The 14,709-nt window shown below is 37.7% G+C and overlaps 1 protein-coding gene across 1 annotated transcript in view; it reads right to left on the bottom strand.

Moving 5' to 3' along the window:
- The window catches only part of DPYD (dihydropyrimidine dehydrogenase), a 922,445-nt gene that overhangs the window by 391,799 nt on the left and 515,937 nt on the right, over positions 1-14,709 (bottom strand). Inside the window, 1 exon segment of the mRNA NM_174041.2 lies at positions 3,949-4,113. Within this exon segment, the coding sequence (NP_776466.1) occupies positions 3,949-4,113 (165 nt within the window).

Here is a 14,709-nt window from a genome sequence, read left to right as displayed (position 1 = left end):
TATAATGTGTGCAGTGCTGCTTTTTCAGTAATAAACTGAGAAAGGGCTTCAGTAGAAATTACATATCTTATAATAGAAGTATTACATACCATTGTTCTTCCTTCATTAATTTCTCTAACAAAGCCATTATTCTCTTTTCTACCTTCACCAGCCGAGTCACTGATAAATCCTTACCTTTTGCCTAACTCTCACTCTAACTGCCACAAACGATAGAAAATGTCAGTCTTTGCTTCCTAATTCAGTGCCTTCAGACAAAATGCAGCAGGAATTTGTTGGTAAAATTTTTTGTAAGCCTAAAATATATGATTTCTAAGGTTTTTGTAGTGAGAACGAAAGGATTCACTTAAAATTGATTTCTGTAAGCCTTAATTATACATTTCATAATAAGCATTGCAAAAATCTCAGCTTAGGGGGGAAAAAAAACCCTTAGCAATAGATTGATTGATACAATTATCAGTGTGCCAAATTTAACTCACAGATAAATAAAAGGAAACCTTGAAAGCCAAGAAGAAATCTAGTATGTGTGTGTGTATGTGTATGTGTGGGTGTGTGGGTGCTCATTCACTCAGTCATGTCTAATTCTTTGTGACCTCATGGACTATAGCCCGCCAGGCTCCCCTGTCCATGGAATCTTCCAGGAAAGAATACTGGAGTGGGTTGCCATTTCCTACTACAGGGGATCTTTCTGACCCAGGGATCAAACCCATGTCTCTTGTGTCTCCTGCATTGGCAGGTGGGTTCTTTACCACCGTGCCACCAGGGAAGCCATATGAGTGTAGGCTTTGGTATAATTCTGTGACAGTCAAGAAACAAGCCCCTTACAAGACATTTCATCTTTATATTCAAGACGTTCTTCCTGCTGTCTCCTCTACTCCATGGTCAACTGGTGCCTACTGTCTCTGGAAATAGAGATACTGGTTATGGGTGTTAGCTGACCTATAAGCCCCCCAACACAATTTCTTTTTCAAAAAAGTTAACCCTTGGTTAGAAGCTGCCACAATGGGTTGAATTATCCAATCCCTGTCATTAAAGGTGGCAGCCAGGCACTTGAGAATGATGTGGGAAAACTCCAGTGAGAGTGATAATTAAACTTGGAAAATGAAGGGTCACCTTCTTTCATTCAGCTCATTGGGTTTGGCATCAGAGTAATTCTAAAACAGTGGGGGATATTCTACTCTCAGCATGGCAATATCTAGGTGCACACACATTATTTCTATGGGTTCAAATGGGAATGCCATTTTAATTGTATTTAAAATGTTAACTTTAATATGGGGAGTAAAAATGTTAGAAATTAGTTCTAAGAATACAGAAAAAGAATAATGAGTGAAATCTAAATGGTGAAAGAATTAGAAACAAGAAAAGCATGTATTGTTTTCTCAGAAGAAGAAGCATTATAAGAGAAGAAAATTGTTTCCAGGGAAATTGAAAAGAACATTTAAATGCGTTCAAGTCTTTCTACTTGACTGTAGAATCACAAAGCAAGGGTTTTGTCTTAACTTTCTTATCTACTTACTGTCATTTCTTAGAGGCCATTATTATAATATCTTATTCCTGCTCAAAAGAGGGTAGAAAGTATCAGGTGAGCTTTAAGACAAGTTATTAATAAGAGTTATTGTCCAGAAAAAGGGTTTTTTAATTACATTGGTTCATCTAAATACTATTGAAGGAATATTTCATAGTATTCTTATTTTGCATTAAATAAGTAATACTGAGCTTTTAAGAGGACCTGAAATGATATTGCAATATAAGCAAGTATACTCTTGAACACTATTACTACAAAGGGCATAGATGCTAAAATCAAATTTCAAGTTCAAATTTTGGCATCACCATATAACAGCTGCGAGCCTTAGGCATGCTACCTAATGCCACATGCCTCAGTTTCCTCATCTGTGAAATGGGGGAAATAGTACTACCTATCTTATAAAGCTATTAGAAAATTAAATGAGTGTTAAAATATATAAAGCATTTATAACCATATCTAGTACAGAGTGATTACTATATAAGTGCTTATTCTTACGTAGGGTCATAGTGTCACAAAGAGTCAAACATGACTGAACCAACTAAGCATGCACTGCTGCTAAGTCGCTTCAGTCGTGTCCGACTCTGTGCGATCCCATAGGCGGCAGCCCATCAGGCTCCACTGTCCCTGGGATTCTCCAGGCAAGAACACTGGAGCGGGTTGCCATTTCCTTCTCCAATGCATGAAAGTGAAAAGTCAAAGTGAAGTCGCTTAGTCATGTCTGACTCTTAGCGACCCCATGGACTGTAGCCCACCAGGCTCCTCCATCCATGGGATTTTCCAGGCAAGAGCGCTGGAGTGGGGAGCCATTGCACACACACACTTACTTATTACCATTATTATTTTATTTCATAAAACTGTAGATTATGTTTTAAAATATATTATTAATTATTTTTATGGTTGAACACTTTTGTCCTTGGCATTATGAGAAGAGATTTCCAAAAGATGTGGATTCTTTAAAATGCAAATAGTCCAACAAAATTGTTACTAGAGTTGATTGTATAATGCTCATACTGATAATTGCAACATCAAGCTCCAAAATTAAAAAATTCCTAATAAGCAGAAGCTATTGATTTCAGATGGCCTTTATATAGTTTCTTTCACATCTGAAGGGTTGAACTGAGGAAGATAAATTGTATCTTATGTGATTATATTTTGTTTTAAGATAAGAGAGATTTTGGAAACAATTAGAGCTTTCTAAAACAGAAAAATAAACCTGATGAGCTAGGCCAATGTGTGATAGCTTAAGTCCCTTTGTAAAATTTTCTGATTTATCAGTTTGTGGGCAAATATCCACAGATTTCAATTAAATTATTTATTATCATTATTAGAATATTTGAAGTGTTCTCAAGGCAGTGGCACCACACTCCAGTACTCTTGCCTGGAAAATCCCATGGACGGAGGAGCCTGGTAGGCTCTAGTCCATGGGGTCGCTAAGAGTCGGACACGACTGAGTGACTTTACTTTCACTTTTCACTTTCCTACATTGGAGAAGGAAATGGCAACCCACTCCAGTGTTCTTGCCTGGAGAATCCCAGGGACAGAGGAACCTGGTGGGCTGCCATCCATGGGGACGCACAGAGTCGGACACGACTGAAACGACTTAGCAGCAGCATTTATCTTTAAAAGATCATCACAGAAAAATCTTTTTACAATGCAAACATTGCCCCAGACCTCAACATCAATTCACCACCGGCTCATTGAGAGAAAGAGAAAGAGAGAGAAATGTGTGTGTGGGTGCATGTGTGTGCACAGTGTAAGGGGCTAGGGGACAAGGAGGAGAATGAATGAATGACATTAAGGACAATCCTAACCAATATTGAAGAGAAAAATACTGTGGACTAAAAAATACCGCAGGCAATATATAAAAATCCACCAAGAAACGAAATACTGTCTGTAAGCCTGATTTTACTATAATTTTTGTATATAGTACTTTAGAAAGAAAAAAAGGTTTTATAAAAACTAGTTTGCTCATTCAGAATAAAGGTGTTAAAATATTTGGTAAGTTATTTCCCACTGAAAAATATAAACTACATAAGAAATTCTGCATCTGCTTCAGCTTTATATTTAAAATGATTTACAGTCTGCAATTTCTTCCTAAGGTCATCACCTTCATAAATACTAGCCACATACAGTGAAAACCAACTCAATAAAGTGAGTATTTCATTTCTCTTCCTCCTGCTTATATAGATACTTCTTCCATCTACATGGCACCCATTTATAACAAAGCCTTACATTGTGTGGATTTTTATGAGTTCTTTAGCATTTCTTTCTTTTTTATCTTTCTATGCATCAGCAAAGCAACTGGCAGATTCTTTAATAAAATATATTATACACATTAATATTTATAAGCCTACGAATTGGATGTTTAAATAAACATTCACCAACTTATGCCAATTCTTTTGTTTTAGGCGTTAAATCACACTTACATTGTCTGGAAAGTCGGCTTTTAGTTCAGTGACACTTTGACACCAATATGCAGCCGTTTTTTCACTGATGAGCTCAATATTCAGGAAAGAGCTTTGTCCAGGGCCATACATGGGGCCAGAGGTGGTCCCCCGGATGATTCTGGGTGAAACATTTGTCACTATATCCTGTTGAAAGAGTAAAGATATTAGGTCTCCTTTCTACAAAGAAAAACTGTTATCTTCATTCTATGCTCATTTCCATATGACAGCATTCTACCAAGTCCTGTCTCACATTTTTAATATATTTTAAATTACAGCTGAACATAAACTACTTAATGAAAAAGTAAAATATAATATTTGTTAGCTTTATTTAAATTACTTCCTATAATTGAAAGGTTAGGATGGTGGAAAAAATATATAAATTCATTTATACTGGTTTGTGGCATATACATTTTAATTTGTTTGCAATTAAATAATAAATAAAAACACATCAAGTAAAATGTCAAAATCTTATTTCAGTCTATTTAATCTAAGTATCATTAGTGAGATTTTAACTCAAATAAGAGTTAATGTTTGCAAAGAAAATTTTTTTTTCCAGAAAGTAATTTCAATATAAATCAGCGAGAGTATATATTAGCACCATTGACTCACCAAACTTGAAAACACATTCTAACAAACTAGGTTGACTTACCTATATGATTCTAACTATAAATTTACATTCAGTAAGAACCAGTTTTTCCCAAAACTGAAATGAGGATATCAATAACTTCCTGATAACTATAAACAGTAAACAGTCAAATTAACTTGCTTGTTAAGTGTAATTAACAATCCATAACTGCTTCTAAAGCTGTATTAACAAAGAAGAGGAACATTCTTACATTACAAAAAACTAAAATGAAACAAAGAAGAAAAATGTTTCTTTAGCCAACTTCCAATTAAAATTAATTTTGAGTAAAGGTCATTTAGTTAAGGATTTATCAGAATTAGTCATTTAAGTACCCCTCCTCACCATCTTGTCACTTTTAGTGAGATAACATGAACCCCCATTAGTATATAGCAATTAAGGTCAATTTACATATTTTAATTAAGAACCACCCCATATAAAACAATTAGCGTAATAGGCATACTAACTGGATTTCATAACATTTGGACGTTTTTCCAACTAGATAGACAGGAAACCTTAATTAGCATTAATTAGTGCTGATCTGCATATGTTTGATAAGGCATACCCTTGCCACAAAAGATTATTTATTCCTGAATCTGCCAAATGCTACAGTTGCAGAGGATAAAAGGACTTTTCTACACATTGCATGTTAATTTCTGGCAATTTACATTCACTTTTACATTTGAATTAGTATATTATAAAATAAATGGTATAAATGTTACAATAAGCCGCCTTAAATATGTACGTTTTTACTTATAGGAATCCTGCCAGTTAATGTTTTACTAATTAAGCTATTTCACTTCTATTGTAACTGTAGGAACGTCAGCAGCCTTACTTTGATTTGCTGTTGTGAAACCATGTTACACAATCTTAACGGGTAAAATGACATGTAGAGTCACTCCAGGAAGCTCATGCCTAGTGAGTCCAATTTCTTTCTTGGCAAATGCTTAAATGTGTGGAGTGTATCTCTGCAGGTACCTTCTGTGCAGCTCATCCAGGTAGGGACTCTCAGGCTGTCGTGGTCTGAGAGGACAATTCTAGAAATGTTTCATTCAAATCAGGCTGTCGTGGTCTGAGAGGACAATTCTAGAAACGTTTCATTCAAATCAGGCTGATTTTCTCTCATATTTCAATTTTCAAGAGCCATAATTTTAAGCTTTGAGCTCCTCCTTTCCTCTGCTATCTCCTCTACTCTAATTTTTCGTAACCTTGATAAGGCCAATCTAGGTCACAGGCTGTGCTCAGCACAGGAGAATTCGACCAAGGAGGCAAATATATTCAGGACAAGAGTTCATATTCAGTTTATCAAGTCATGTTCCCTAGCCCTGGGTAGTTCCACAAATGAAAGACCACATGTTTTAAATGACTGTCTTATAATTTATTGGTTTGCGTTAAGGAGGAAAAATCTTTCCTCTATGCTTCTAGATTTTTCAGACTAGTCGAAGAATTAAATTGACATGAGATAGACTAACAGGAGAAAATGAAATTCACTTCATATATGCAGGAATTCCACATACGTGAGAGCGTCAGAGTCGCCACATACATGAGAGGTTCAGAGACAGAAAAGTTAAATGAAATATACACGCCATTCAGAGTTAAGGAAAGGAATGGGGGTACAGGGCTTCCAAGAACAGAAGGGTCATTATAGGTCAATAAGAAGAGTAAATATTTGGTAAGCAGATGCTTGCTTTGTTGTATAGACAGGGTCACTTTAGGTAAGTAACTCCTTTCTGGGAAAAATTCCCAATTTAAATTATTCTATGTAGTTAAGGGAGGGCAATGATTTCTCTTGAAGCTGAAGCATCTTGACTTCTTTTAGCTCAAAATAACGTTCATGTAAAAGTGACACATTTTGGGGAGGTTAATTCTGAACCCCTGCATCTGGAAGTGGCACTTTCTGCTTATTCAACAAAACTGACTCATGCTTTAGACTTGCTGCCCCTGCCCATTCTTTAGGACTTAGCTTAGACTTCAGTCTATTTAGGAATCCTTTCTGATCTCTCCAACACCATCACTTAATCTGATCTTATTCACACCATCGTCACAGTACATAACTTTCCCAATTGGTACTCTTAATACTCTATATTTGTATTGTCTATATTTTTGTCAGTACATTCCAGTAGAGTGTAAACTTGAAAGGAAGGAACTTTATCCTGTTTACTATTATATAACCAGCTTCTAGCCTAGCTTTTAATGTGTTCAAATAATTTTTTTCCATTGAAGTACAGCTGATTTATAATGCTGGGTTAGCTCTAAGTGTAGGGCAAAATGATTCTTTCGTGTGTGTGAGACCTTCCCAGGTGGTGCAATGGTAAAGAATCCTCCTGCCAATGCAGAAGTCACAGGAAACATGGGTTTTATCCCTGGGTCATGAAGAGTCCCCTCAAGTAGGAAAAGGCAACCTACTCCAGTATTATTGTTTGGAAAATTCCGTGGACAACATAGCCTGGGATGGTCCATGGGGTTGTAAAGAGTTGGACACAACCGAGTATGCATGCACAGTGTGTCTATTTTTTTCAGATTTTTTTACATTATAGATTATTACAAAATGGTTTCTATGCAGTAGATTCTTGTTGTTTCAAATAATGTTTTAAGAAGGAACCCAGACTAAAACCCTAGGCCCTAGAATAGGGCTTGTCCTGAGGCATGGGAACTATAAGGTATTCATTGTTGGCCTTATTCTGTTGGTGAACAAATGGGCTTGGACTTACATTCAGGAACTCATTCATTTGTGGCTTAAATAGGAAGATTCCCTGGAGGAGGGAATGGTAATCCACTCTAATATTCTTGCTTGGAGAATCCCATAGACAGAAGAGCCTGGGGGGCTACAGTCCACAATATCGCAGAGTCAGACACTACTGAAGCGACTTAGCCTGCACACACACACTCTAGTCCATTTACTTGCTTACCCTGATCCCTCAGAGACACTTTCTCTGAAAAGAGTCCCCTACCCGACACTATGGCTACATCTTCATACCTGCAGGCAGTGATGTAGTTTGCTTAATACTCCACTTCTCCCCATCCTAGCCTACCGCAGAGCTTCAATGACACAAAGCATACTTGAACTTGACCACCCTGTAACTTCTAAGACCTTCTTGACCATTGAGCTTAAATTGCTGGATTTATCAGATCTCTAAGATCCAAATAGAATAAGCTCATTCATATATAAACTAACTCTTATGCTTTTCCAGTTCAAGTGGATAAGAATTCCTAAGAGATTTCTTTGGGTAAGGTCCTGATAAGAAGATGATTTCTTCCTATCAAGACCTAAACCAGCTATAGTTGCCTCTTGTATTTATTTGTGCCTAGGCTGTGCTCACATCTTCACAGACTGTGCAGAGATTTTTTTATATAATAAAATAAAAAGACATGAATAGAAGAATAACAGCTGTACTGAGAACGGAAAAACTCAATAGCCCAGAAATTTTAAGCCATATGCTATTTTACAGGATTCTTCCTAATGACAATTTTGCCAGAAACTCAAAACAGCCAAAAGGATCAATAAACTGTGACATTTAATGACAGTTAAGCAAATGCTTTTTTCTTCAAATATCCTGCCTCAGTGATACCTTAAAACCTCAAATTCTTCATTAGAGAATTTGTGTACTATGGGTTGAATTTATTGTTAATATTGGAGTCGTTTCATTTTCCTCTTCTATAAACCAATGTTAAACTGTAATATACCATTTGAGGATTATCAATGATTTCCTTAACCAAGAATCAACAGGAAGTACAAGGCAAATCAAAGGGAAATTTTCTCTACTTCATGACACGTGTTGTTTATTCCTTTATGTTGATTTATGACTTAGCAGCTTGCCTAGGTGGCGCTAGAAGTAAAGAACTCGCCTGCCAATGCAGGAGATACAACAGACATGGGTTCAATACCCGGGTTGGGAAAATTTCCCTGGAGAATGGAATGGCAACCCACTCCAATATTCTTGCCTGGAGAATGCTATGGACAGAGGAGCCCAGATGGCTACAGTCCATAGGGTTGCAAAGAGTCAGACATAACTGAAGCAAGTTAGCACACACATAAGAATAACTTATGACTGAACAACGATAGTGCTCCTCTAAATCGATCAGTTTTCTCTTTCCTTAACTCAAGCACAGAAGATCCTTAATAACTGCCCCAATTACAGCCATCTATTGTGTAGAACTCAACTATCCATGAATCAATTGTTACCATCACAGCAATTTAAAAATTCAGTATATGAATATTTCAAATTCATCTAAAGTGCCAAAATTCCAATATGGAAACCCAATGATAAATCAGTAACATAAACTTTATTTTAGATTTTGTTTTGCAAATGCAGTCATATATGCCATTGCTTTGTCGAAAACCTTCTCCACTGACTGGAGATTCAGACTTTTTGAATTAAATGAAAGATGAATGAAAACTTGGATACAATCAATAATCCGTAGTTATCTGATTAGAGTTAGAGCTTCAATAATTGGGCAATAACTAACTAAAGCATTTGACCTGGGAATACTAGAATGTATTATTTAATAAGATAATATTTTGCTTTAATATTTAATAGATAAATCATATTAGCATTGCAATGGAGTTAACAAAACAAAATAAACATATTAAAAAATCAGTTCAGTTCAGTTTAGTTGCTCAGTTGTGTCCAACTCTTTGCAATCCCATGGACTGCAGCACGCCAGACCTCTCTGTCCATCACCAACACCCACAGATTACTCAAACTCATGTCCATTGAGTCGGTGATGCCATCCAACCATCTCATCCTCTGTTGTCCCCTTCTCCTCTCATCTTCAATCTTTCCTGACATCAGGGTATTTTCAAATGAGTCAGCTCTTCACATTAGGTGGCCAAAGTATTGGAGTTTTAGCTTCAACATCAGTCCTTCCAATGAAGATTCAGGACTGATTTCTTTTAGGATGGACTGGTTGGATCTCCTTGCAGTCCAAGGGACTCTCACTCTTCTTCAACATCACAGTTCAAAAGCATCAATTCCTTGGCGCTCAGCTTTCTTTACAGTCCAACTCTTACATCCATACATGACTATTGGAAAAACCATAGCCTTGACTAGACACACCTTTGTTGGCAAAGTAATGTCTCTGCTTTTGAATATGCTATCTAGGTTGGTCATAACTTTCCTTCCAAGGAGTAAGCGTCTTTTAATTTCAGGGCTCCAGTCACCATCTGCAGTGATTTTGGAGCCCCAAAAAATAAAGTCTGACACTGTTTCCACTGTTTCCCCATCTATTTGCCATGAAGTGATGGGTCTGGATGCCATGATCTTTGTTTTTTGGATGTTGAGCTTTAAGCCAACTTTTTCACTCTCCTCTTTCACTTTTATCAAGAGCCTCTTTAGTTCTTCTTCAATTTCTGCCATAAGGGTGGAGTCATCTGCATATCTGAGGTTACTGATATTTCTCCCGGAAATCTTGATTCCAGCTTCTGCTTCATCCAGCCCAGCGTTTCTCATGATGAACTCTGCATATAAATTAAATAAGCAGGGGGACAATACACAGCCTTGACATACTCCTTTTCCTATTTGGAACGAGTCTGTTGTTCCATGTCCAGTCTTAACTGTTGCTTCCTGATCTGCATACAGATTTCTCAAGAGGCAGGTCAGGTGGTTTGGTATTCCCATCTCTTTCAGAATTTTCCACAATTTATTGTGATCCACACAATCAAAGGTTTTGGTATAGTCAATAAAGCAGAAATAGATATTTTTCTGGAACTCCCTTGCTTTTTTGATGATCCAATGGATGTTGGAAATTTGATTTCTGGTTCCTCTCCCTTTTCGAAATCCAGCTTGACCATCTGGAATTTCACAGTTCCCATACTGTTGAAGCCTGGCTTGGAGAATTTTGAGCATTACTTTGCTAGTGTGTGAGATGAGTGCAATTGTGCAGTAGTTTGAGCCTTCTTTGTCATTGCCTTTCTTTGGGATTGGAATGAAAACTGACCTTTTCCAGATCTGTGACCACTGCTGAGTTTTCCAAATTTGCTGGCATATTGACAGCACTTTCACAGCATCATCTTTTAGAATCTGAAATAGCTCAACTGGAATTCCATCACCTCCACTAGCTTTGTTGGTAGTGATGCTTCCTAAGGCCCACTTGACTTCACATTCCAGGATGTCTGGCTCTAGGTCAGTGAGCACACCATCGTGATTATCTGGGTCATGAAGATCTTTTTTGTACAGTTCTGTGTATTCTTTTTTTTTTTTTTTAATTTTTCTTTATTTTTTAACTTCACAATATTGTATTGGTTTTGTATATTTTTAACACCTCTTTTTTAATATCTTCTGCTTCTCTTAGGTCCATACCATTTCTGTCCTTTATTGAGCCTGTCTTTGCATGAAATGTTCCCTTGGTATCTCTAGTTTTGTTGAAGAGATCATTAGTCTTTCCCGTTCTATTGTTTTCCTCTATTTCTTTGCACTGATCATTGAGGAAGGCTTTCTTATCTCTCCTTGCTATTCTTTGGAACTCTGGATTCAAATGGGTATATCTTTCCTTTTCTCCTTTGTTTCTGGCTTCTCTTCTTTTCATAGTTATTTTTAAGGCCTCCTCAGACAGCCATTTTGCTTTTTTGCATTTATTTTTCTTGTGGATGGTGTTGCTCCCTGTCTCCTGTACAATGTCACGAACCTCCGTCCATACTTCATCAGGCACTCTGTCTATAAGATCTAGTCCCTTCAATCTATTTCTCATTTCCACTGTATAATCATTAGGGATTTGATTTAGGTCATACCTGAATGGTCTAGTGGTTTTGCCTACTTTCTTCAACTTAAGTTTGAATTTGGCAATAAGGAGTTCATGATCTGAGCCACAGTCAGCTCCCGGTCTTGTTTTTGCTGACTGTATAGAGCTTCTCCATCTTTGTCTGCAAAGAATATCATCAATCCGATTTCAGTGTTGGCCATCTGGTGATGTCCATGTGTAGAGTCTTCTCTTGTGTTGTTGGAAGAGGGTGTTTGCTATGACCAGTGCATTTTCTTGGCAGAACTCTATTGGCTTTTCTCCTGCTTCATTCTGTACTCCAAGGTCAAATTTGCCTGTTACTCCAGGCAGCTCTTGACTTCTTACCTTTGCATTCCTGACCCCTATAATGAAGAGAACATCTTTTTTGGGTGTTAGTTCTAGAAGGTCTTGTAGGTCTTCATAGAACCGTTCAACCTCAGCTTCTTCAGCATTACTGGTCAGGGCATAGGCTTGGATTACTGTGATATTGAATGGTTTGCTTTGGAAACAAACAGAGATCATTCTGTTGTTTTTGAGACTGCACCCAAGTACTGCATTTTGGACTCTTTTGTTGACTATGATGGCTATTCCATTTCTTCTAAGGGATTCTTGCCCACAATAGTAGATATAATGGTCATCTGAGTTAAATTCACCCATTCCAGTCCATTTTAGTTCGCTGATTCCTAAAATGTCTATGTTCACTCTTGCCATCTCCTTTTGACCACCTCCAATTTGCCTTGATTCATGGACCTAACATTCCAGTTCCCTTGCAATATTGCTCTTTACAGCATCAGACCTTATTTCTATTACCAGACACATGCACAACTGGATGATGTTTTTGCTTTGGCTCCGTCTCTTCATTCTTTCTGGAGTTGTTCCTCCACTGATCTCCAGTAGCATATTGGGCACCTAACAACCTGGGGAGTTCATCTTTCAGTGTCCTATCTTTTTGCCTTTTCATACTGTTCATGGGGTTCTCAAGGCAGGAATACTGAAGTGGTTTGCCATTCCCTTCTCCAGTGGACCACATTTTGTCAGAACTCTCCACCATGAACCATCTGCCTTGGGTGGCCCTACATGGCATGGGTCATAGTTTCAGTGAGTTAGACAAGGTTGTGGTCCATGTGATTATATTGGTTGGTTTTCTGTGATTGTGGCTTTCAGTCTGTCTGCCCCCTGATGGAGAAGGATAAGAGGCTTATGAAAGCTTCCTGATGGGATAGACTGACTGAGGGGCATTCTGGTTCTTGTTTTGATGAGCAGGGCCGTTGATGGGTGGAGCTGTGTTCCCTCTGTGCTATTGACCTGGGGCCAAACTATGGTGGAGGTACTGAAGATAATGGTGACCTTCCTCAAAGGATCCCACGCATGTACTGCTACAGTCCTTGCCCCCAACCCTGCAGCAGGCCACCACTGACCCACGCCTTCCCCAGAGACTCCTGAACACCCACAGGCAAGTCTCCTGTGGGGTCACTGTCCCTTTCTCCTGGGTCCTGGTACACAAGGTTCTGTTGTGCCCTCCAAGAATCCTTTCCCCAGTCCTATGTAAGTTCTGGTACCTCTATGATGGGGTTAATGGCGACCTCCTCCAAGAGGACTTATGCCATACCCACAGTCTGAGCCCCTATCCCTGTGGCAGACCACTGCTGACCTGTACCTCCACAGGAGATGCTCAAACACAGTTCTGTCTCGGTCTCCGTGGGGTCCCTAGGTCCTGGTGTGCACAAGGTTTGTTTGAGCCCTCTGAGCATCTCTGGTGGGAATGGGGTTTGATTCTAAACGTGAATTCGCCCCTCCTGTCATCCTGTTGGGGCTTCTCCTTTGCCCTTGGACATGAGGTATCTCCTCACAGCTGCTCCAGTGCCTACCATCTTACTGGGGTTTCTCTGACCTTGGACATGGGGTATCTCCATACGACCAGCGAAGCACTTATGATTTCCCTGGTGGTTCAGTCAGTTAAACGTCTGCTTACAACATGGGAGACCCAGGTTCAATCCCTGGGTTGGGAAGATCCCCTGGAGAAGGAAATGGCAACCCTCTCCAGTACTCTTGCCTGGAGAATCTCATGGATGGAGGAGCCTGGTGGGCTATAGTCCTTGGGGTTGCAAAGAGTCAGACACGACTGAGCAACTTCACTTTCTTTTCACTTTATTCAAAAATAAAACAGATAAAAGTTTATTTTCTATAAAAAAGAAAAAAAAAGATGAATTACCATAGTTCTTGTGTTTGGCCTATTAGAAATATTCAATTTTTTTAAAAAATTGATATTTATTGATAAGATAGCATTAGGTGATATCTCTGCTTCATGTGATACTGTAATTACCATTATAAAATGGAGTGCTAGTGACCTCTTAATATTCAGAGTGATGATAGTGATTTTTCAGTACTAGTAAGGAGATTTAAATGGTAAACAGGCTGATTATATTTGTTTGCTTAAGATCATTTACTTGACCTTTCTTATGCTTAAAAAAAAAAACTATGCTGTTTCCATGGTTACTGCTGGAGTAAGATAATCACAATGGACTCAATGAAATTGAAAAGGAAACTTTTCAGAGATGATTTGGTAAAAACTAAAAGAATTGGCATCCAAAAATGGTAGATTAAAATGAAAAACAAAAGTTGCAGAGTGAACTGCAGCTATCATACTACAACAAATGAATTTTTAAAAATATGTTAAGTGAAAAAAGCAAGATATAAAATATATATATATACTATGATACCTAAAACATGCTTCTGTGATGAAATATAAAAAGTAACTCAGAGAATAACTTAAAACAATTACCACTATTACTTTTTGGAGTAAGTTGGGGGGGAAATTAGGGGGTGGAGGAGCAACAGAGGCTTTCTACAAACATTCATAATATGTAATTTTAAAGAAGATTTATTCCTGAACTGCAGAAACACATGGTAGAATAAGAAGTTTGCTTAATGAATTTTTTGATAGCATAGTGAATATTGTTATAAGCTATTGATAAAACTTTATTGGTTTACCTAGAAACCTGTAACATAAATCTTAGGTATATTTATTCTTTTTTAATTTCCAAGAGTCTGCTGTGAATTGGTTGTTTTTTAATCCAAAAAAGTTTTATTTGGTTGTAATAGTTAGAATTTCAAAAATGTCATGCACTACAGGAAAAAAATGTCCTTTAAAGTATATCTATCACTTTCTATACAAGTGGGATTTAACTATACATTATTCCATAAAGCATAGACTCACTTTATAGATAAATCTAATGACAAACATCCTGTTACATAATATGATTCCATCATTATAAATCTGGCATACTGCTACCCTGGGAATAGCAAAACATAAAATAAAATTCAACAGTGGCCCAGTTTCCAGTGCAACTTCACTATTATGAAAGAATTCTCTAACATTTTATTTTCTTCATGAACTTAGT

This window comes from Bos taurus, chromosome 3 (genome assembly GCF_002263795.3).
Source record: "Bos taurus isolate L1 Dominette 01449 registration number 42190680 breed Hereford chromosome 3, ARS-UCD2.0, whole genome shotgun sequence".
Taxonomy (NCBI): Eukaryota; Metazoa; Chordata; class Mammalia; order Artiodactyla; family Bovidae; genus Bos; species Bos taurus.
Note: the sequence above shows the minus strand (reverse complement) of the source record. Positions and strands in the feature narration are given on the sequence as shown.